Source organism: Grammomys surdaster, unplaced genomic scaffold (genome assembly GCF_004785775.1).
Source record: "Grammomys surdaster isolate TR1022 unplaced genomic scaffold, NIH_TR_1.0 126178, whole genome shotgun sequence".
NCBI lineage: Eukaryota > Metazoa > Chordata > Mammalia > Rodentia > Muridae > Grammomys > Grammomys surdaster.
The window spans coordinates 9,173,811-9,181,431 of record NW_021620984.1 but is presented as its reverse complement, the minus strand read 5'-3'; the positions used below and the strand labels follow the sequence as shown (position 1 = coordinate 9,181,431).

At 41.0% G+C, this 7,621-nt stretch overlaps 1 protein-coding gene across 2 annotated transcripts in view; it reads right to left on the bottom strand.

Annotated features, from left to right (window-relative positions):
• F11 (coagulation factor XI) overlaps positions 1–7,621 on the bottom strand; it is a 32,139-nt gene that overhangs the window by 8,645 nt on the left and 15,873 nt on the right. For both annotated transcript variants that reach the window (XM_028757646.1, XM_028757647.1), the window contains 5 exons: positions 5,262–5,421; positions 4,168–4,343; positions 2,521–2,616; positions 1,949–2,088; positions 1,176–1,331 (listed from right to left, as the gene is read on the bottom strand). In XM_028757646.1, the coding sequence (XP_028613479.1) occupies positions 1,176–1,331; positions 1,949–2,088; positions 2,521–2,616; positions 4,168–4,343; positions 5,262–5,421 (728 nt within the window). The remainder of the gene's footprint in view (positions 1–1,175; positions 1,332–1,948; positions 2,089–2,520; positions 2,617–4,167; positions 4,344–5,261; positions 5,422–7,621) is intronic.

The window sequence follows — 7,621 nt, the reverse complement described above, 5'->3', positions numbered from 1 at the left end:
GAGGGAGACGGAGAGAGAGAGAGAGAGAGAGAGAGAGAGAGAGAGAGAGAGAGAGAGAGAGAGATTTAAGTTAAGCACAAGGACATGTCTTCCTAATTTGAGGGAGGTAGAGACAGAACAGTCCCTGGACTTGCTGGATAGCTAGCTTAGCCTAACTATCAAGCCCCTAAACCCAGGAAGACACTCTGCCTTTGAAAAGCTAGGGTAGATGGCACATGAGGAACAATGCAAGGTTGATTGTCCCTGCCAGGCACCTGCACATCCCTAACATAAACAGGCATAGACACACACAGACATACACACACTCACACACACACACACACACACACACACTCACACACACATACACACTTAACAGACTTCTCAAAGCCCATCACTGAAAGTCTTCCTTTACACAGAATGGGGATTCAAATAGTCAGAGAAGGAAAGATTCTTGTAAATGGACAGTTTGTGCTCCTGTCTGCATTTGTTCTGGTTTTGATGTTGCATTTAACAATTCTTTTTATGGTTTCCTCCATATTTCTACCCGTTCTCTCTTTGTGCCAGCTAGGACTGCCTCCAGGCAGCGGTACTGTCTGGGAAGGGGTGGGAGTTTAGACAGTGGGACGTCTGTGGAAGAAGTAAGTGATTGACAGCATGTCCTGGAAGGACCATTCTTGTCTCCAATACTTTCCTGTTTCCATTTGCTCCCTGGCTACCGTGAGCTGAGCGAACGCCTTCCCCATGGGCTCCTATGGCCATATTGCTCTGCCTCACCTCATGCTAAAACAATAGAGCCAGCCAACCAGACCATAGGCTGAACCCCCAGGAAAGGTGGGCAAAGGAAGTTTTTCCTTTCGTGAACTGCTTTCGGTGTTTGTCACAGAGACTAAGGCAAGCAGCACCATTACTTGATACTTCCCTCTATCTGCTGGGTTGTTATTTTTAAAATCTCTTTGCTGTATTGGTTTCCTTGAACAGTAGCTGGATGCAGAAAAACCAACCTGCGATTCTCACAGGTTAGGAATTCTGAAAATAATAGTTTTTGTTCTGTATTTTCTTACATACATCAAGCCCCTTCATTTGGTTACAGTGGACGATTCAGCATCCCAATGTCTTCATCAGAGACATCAAGTTCTCTTCTATGGAATAATCTTCCAAGACCAGAAAGTGATACCCATTGAACTCGTTCATACCATTTGAGTTTTCTCCAAAATCCAGTCCACATACTTGGCCACATTGGTGTAGACCCCTGGCCGCTCCTTCTGACCACAGCCTTCACCCCAGCTTGTGATGCCCACCAAGTGCCAGACTCCATCGTGTTTGCAGGCCAGGGGCCCTCCAGAATCTCCCTGTTAAAGGGAGAGACAAAAAAATTACTTTAGGCATTTCCTGAATTAAATAAGTATTGCTCACAGCAATTTAACCTAATATTCTGGCCCTCTGACAAGCATCGAAACATCCAATTGCTCTCCTTCATCTAGCCTTCCCATTGTGGAGTTTAGTTTACCTAAAACAAATCCACCAAGTGTTCTGCTTCTGATGGCTAATCTGAGCTGTCAAGCTCACACACCTGGGAAGAGAGAACTTCAGCTGAGTAACCAGGGGCCATCAGCCTGGCGTGTGGGCATGTCTGTGGGGAATTTTCTGGACTGCTAATTGTTAAATACATTGTTACAAAAGAAAAGTAGCCGAACACGAGACTAAACACAAGCCGGTAAGTAGCACTCCTCTGGGGTCTCTGCTGCAGCTCCTGCCTCAAGGTCCCTGGCCCTTGACTTTCGCTATGGTGGGCTATGCAACCTGTAAGCTAAATAAACCCTTTCCTTCCCTGAGTTGTGTTTGGTCAGTGTTTTATCACAGCAACAGAAAGCACACCAGGACACTGCTCGCTGATAGAGCGGTTTGTACAAATGCATTAAAGCATTAACTCCAATCTGACATAACCCACTGATTGAGACAGTCTTACCTTGCATGTATCCTTCCCTCCTTCTTTGTAGCCTGCACAGATCATCTTATTGGTTATTTTATGCCTTCTGTATCTCATCTGACATTCTTCATTCCACACCAGTGGTACCTTGGCTTTCTGGAGAGTATTTTGTACTTTGTCTGAAAAAAATCGTATTAGTGTTTTTAGTGGAATATTTATTATATGTGTATGTACAATTCTATTTAAAAGCCAACATTTTACATAAAAATAAAGAAGACACTGTTTTTACTATTGTGTATATAATTTTATTAATGTTATTAAGTTCAAAACTAATTGTGACACTAAGTAGAATTTCTTTTCAGACAAAATAATTAGACCAGGCTAGAACTTTTACATAGAGGGTTCTGTCTCATACTAAAAGTCTCCAGTTAAAACAGTCTTTAGAGGGGTTTAATCATATTTAACATTCTGATCGGATGGGTTGATCATTTTATCAGTCTTCCTGTAATTGAGTAGTGTTATTTACTCACATTTTGGCCATACGACTAGATAGAAAACAAAGGCAATGACTTTATTCAGTATCAAGCAGAGATAGAAGCATGGTTTGTTACCTCTTGATCCTGTGTACCCCCATCCAGTCACCCAGCATTCTGTGTGCACCACGTTTCTATCTCCTTTGGAAGGCAGGCATATTGGCCGCTGAAAATCTAATTTTGAAAATCACAGTTTAGTCATCATAAGCTGCTATGGTTTGGATCTGAAGCGTCTCCCCAAAGGCCCATGTTCAAAGACTTCATTCCAGCCTGTGACACTGCTTAGAGATGATGGGGAGCTGGCCTAAGAAGGGAAGTGACGTCATTGAGGGTGGTCCTTGGAGGAGCTATTAGGAGCTCAGCCCCTTCCTTTGTGCTTCCCAGCATCCAGGAGGTAAACAGTTTGCTCCTCTGCACATGTTTCACCAATGACTCCAAAGCAGTGGAGGCCCCCAACCGCAGGCTGAAGCCTCTGACATCATGAGAGCCCATGTTACCTTTCTTTCTTACAAGGTGGTTACATCGGGCATTTTCACAGTGGTGAAAAGCTGACCGAAGCAGAAAGAAAGCCAATCATTTGTCCCAGAAAGGATTGTTATTTCACCTGACATTAATCACGCTTTCTTTCTTTATGATATTCATGTTATCTTTTTCTCATGTATTTCTTGTCACATGTTCAGGGGTGTATATAAAACATCCCAAGTAGAAGGGACAAGAGGAGGATAAGACACGCCCCTTTACACCAACTTTCATTTTAACAAAGTTTAGTGTTCTGTAACATTTGCTTACCCGTGTTGTCAAGCCCTGTAACTAAAGCAAAATGCCAATCGTTATTCTTACTGCACCTGTATTTTATAAAATGATGTCATCCTATGTACCTGAAGAAACCTGAAGGCAAGTCTTTCCATCTACACTCTCTTTTTTTTTCTTTTTTTTCATTTTCTTTTTTTTTATTTTTTATTTTTATTATTTTTAATTTTTTTCTCAAATCATAATTAATTCACACAGGAGTATAAACACAGAAAGGCAGGACGTGGGGAAGGGAATGACACTGGAGTGTGGGTATTCAGGGGGAATACAGATATCTTCAGAACCGGGTATCGGCTGGGTGAAGGTTCAGGGGACAAGTCACCATGACTCTGCCTATGATTCGCTTGTCCCCATCTAAGCTGGTATTATCTGCCAAGACTACCTATTTACAAGGTCCATGACCACTCAGGCTTATAAATTGTCACAAAAACTGCCTGTTTACATTAGCTTATAGCCATCTGTTTCAATGTTCTTCCACTGAGACCCAAGACTTGGTGTTAGTATACATGTATGACAGGCCCACTGCTGACTTTAGGCCTATGGCTGATTTTAGGCCTACAGTGTGTAAACAGGGCTGCCCCTGACATCTCCTCCCTTCTCTAAGTATAGAAGGGCTGTGGCCATTCTAATCTTGCAAAAGCGGGGATAGAGGCCTGACCTCCAGTATTTGAAGGGGACCTTGTAATGGCTCCAGTCCCCCTGTCGTTGTCCAGTGAGGCATGAGGGCCATACCCGTCCCACGTGATCTAGTATTCTAAGGCAAAACAGTCTGTCTCAACAGAGTGAGACCATCATTCCAGACCTTCCTTGACTGGCTGTTGACTGGGCCCCGTAGATGAGACCGTGACTCTCTTAATGTGAGTGTTTTATCTAGGCCACTTTTATAGTTCCCTTTCCACCCAAAACTCTGTATACCTGTGTAATTCATTGATGATTCCAGTTTTAACAGGGCAATATCGTACCCACTTTCTGCCGCCGTATACTGATTATGAGTTATCATTTCTTGAATCCTAAAGAAAGCAGTATCTTCATTTATTTCTGACTGATTCACAATGCCACCATAGACACGCAGATTTCTGGGTGTCTCTATCCTAAGGAACAAACGGAGTAAGAAAAAAAAAATCTATCACTAGGCGATTTCCAAATATTTGTGTTTCTGCAACTGTTTCTACCTTTAGGTAGAAAAAAAGGTGATTTTATTCCCCAAAAATTTAGTCACATATTTCCTCTACAATAAAAGCACTGGATTAATACTTGTACTAATATTGAACACATTAAATAAATGGTCTTTCCATTCTCCAGCACATCCACAAGCTCAGGAAAGTTGAGTCTCAACCTTGTCTTGGACAGAATAAAAAAAAATCACTGGGACTTTCTGTATTTCCTCATATGTGCTTGTAAAGGGGACTATTGACCTCAGTGGAGCATTGAATTGCAAGTATGTGCACTCATGCATGGAAAAAAATGAACAAAAACAATTAACATGTAAATCTGTGTCAGGAAGCAACGGACACACTAAAAGTAGCACAGAAAAGTTTCGCTCAACCGAATTTCCTCGAGATACACGCTTTTCCAGCTAAGTTGCTTACATTTGGCCAATGCTGAAAAGCAATGTAGGGAATCCGGTTTGATGGTGTGTGCTGAACTCTATGCATTCAAAGGCAGAGAAAGACAGAATAGGGGGACCCATATTCAAAGAGCTGGAAATTGTGAGCTTCCTGCTGGCCCTGTGCACCAGTGCCAGGAACCAGCAAGGAGCTAGTGGAAATAACTTGCGTTTGAATGAAAAGGCAGAGGTGGGCAATCAGCTCTGCTACTGTGCCTGTTCTACTGTGGCCAAATGAGGAATACTGGTCTCTTCCACACTGCCATCTCTGCCCACACAGAGAGAAGTAATTTAGCAAACAGGATTGTTTACATTTTCAGTGTGTTTATTTACTATTATGATAGTCCTAGATTTCACCTATGCCTGATGATGGTGAGCCCGAGAGAACAGCAATGATACTCACCCAGAGATACAATGAGCCGCTGTCAGTATCCACTGGTCTCCAATGATGGAGCCACCACACAGGTGGCCCTGGCTGGTGTGCAGGGCCACCTGCCATGGCCATTCACCGTGAACAGACACAGTTCCTCCGACCACCCTGGGCTTGATTTTGGTTGTGCACACTACAACAGAGAACGTGTGGTTAGAAGTTACCTATGGCTTCACTGGCCCTGGCCCTTCTGTGGTGGGAGAAATCCCTCAGACGCCCTTCAGCCTATCAGCAGAAAGGTAACGTTTAGAAAGCTAACGGGCCAGCAGTAACTAGGACACATTATCAGTAACTCAAATGTAAGCCTTCAGAAAAAGTTCTATCTAGATGTTTGTTCCATTAGCGTAAACAGAATCCTGAAAGTGTACAGTGCTCAACATTGCATTGAGGATGAAGAAATACTTCTTTTAATGGCATCCGTTGCTAGGTGTCTTTAAAAAGTCAAGTTACACTAGAGACCAACAACAGAGCAAATATGACAAACACCTCGGTTAGATGTTCCCTCCTACACACAGGTATTGTTTATCCTAATACTGTACAGTGTAACCTACTTTTCTAATTTATGCGTCAGAAGGCATACAGGTTTATTACCCTCCATATTTTCTCCTCTAACTATCAATCTACAACTGACTAGCGTTCTGTCATCTCCACAGGCCAGAGTCTATAAATTCAACAGAGACAACTGTAGTGAAGGCAGAAGCAGGTGAGAAGTGTGATCTTCAGTTTATCCTGTTCTGGATCCCAGGTTTTAAACCATGCTCATGTCACTTAGCAGTCTTTTCTAATTGCCCCACCTATCACAAAGAAGTAGAAATAAGACAATACTTGTTTTGAATGTTCCTTCTTATTAGGTAAATTTATCATGAGCAAAACACAGAGTATATAAACTATAACTTAATTAACTTTCTTAAGAAGTGAGGGTCACCCAGAGATTGCCATCAAACCTCTGAATTCTAGGAAGGCCTGTTTTCTGGTTAGGGCATTGCAATTGTTGGGACAAAACATCTGTGATGGTTTGTATATGCTGGGACGATTAGAAGGTGTAGTCTTGTTGGAGTAGGTGTGTCACTGTGGGTGTGGGCTTTAAGACCCTCACCCTAGCTGTCTGGAAGTCAGTATTCTGCTAGCAGCCTTCAGATGAAGATGTTGAACTCTCAGCGTCTCCTGCACCGTGCCTGCCTGGAAGTTGCCATGCTTCTGCCTTGATGATAATGGACTGAACCTGTCAGCCCACCACAATTAAATGTTGTCCTTGTAAGAGTTGTCTTGGTCATGGTGTCTGTTCATAGCAATTAAACCCTAACTAAGACAACATCTGAATGTGCTATAAATCAAGTCCTCCAAAGTTAAGGATGGAGTCACCTTCTAGAATAGCAAATGATCTGGCACAAAAGGTCTTGTACTTCTAAAACTTTCACAAGGAGTAATTAGCATTACATTTTGTTCATTAAATCTTAGCTACGTCACAACTTGCAGAGTATCTTAACACTGGACGTTATAATATATAAACATATTATATATGTTATTACAGATCACATACCATAACATATAATAATTATGTTTCACTGAAAGATCAAGTGGGAAGAAGAGGAATAATTTATTTAATGGACTGGTTCATAGTTTAATTTCTGAGAATTAAAAGAAAACAAGACAAAAATTCATTGATCTTAAAAACAAAATCATCCCTCTGGGTCTATCTCTTCAGGAAATGCCACTTGAAATGACATATATCCATATATACATACACATATACACATATACACATATATACATATACATACATACATACGTATATAATGGGAAATCTCTAAATTTGTTAACTTACAAATCACCTCTCTTCTGTGTCTATTTGTTGTCATTTTCAATACAGGATCTTGCTATTTAATTCAACCTGGCATTAAACTTCTGATTCTCCTGCCTCAGCCTCCTGAGTGCTGGTGGGAATATATAATATAATATTATTAATATATATAATTATATATATATATATATATATATATATATATATATATATATATGGCATTCATCACTAGGTGTCTTTAAAAAGTCAAGTTACACTAGAGACCAACAACAGAGTAAATACGACAAACACCTTGGTTAGATGTTCCCTCTTACACACAGGTATTGTGTCTCCTAATACTGTACAGTGTAACCTACTTTTCTAATTTATGCATCAGAAGGCATACAGGTTTATTGCCCTCCATATTTTCTCCTCTAACTATCAGTCTACAACTGATTCACATTCTGTCATCTCCACAGGCCAGAGTCTATAAATTCAACAGAGACAAATGTAAAATATATATATATATATATATATATATATATATATATAT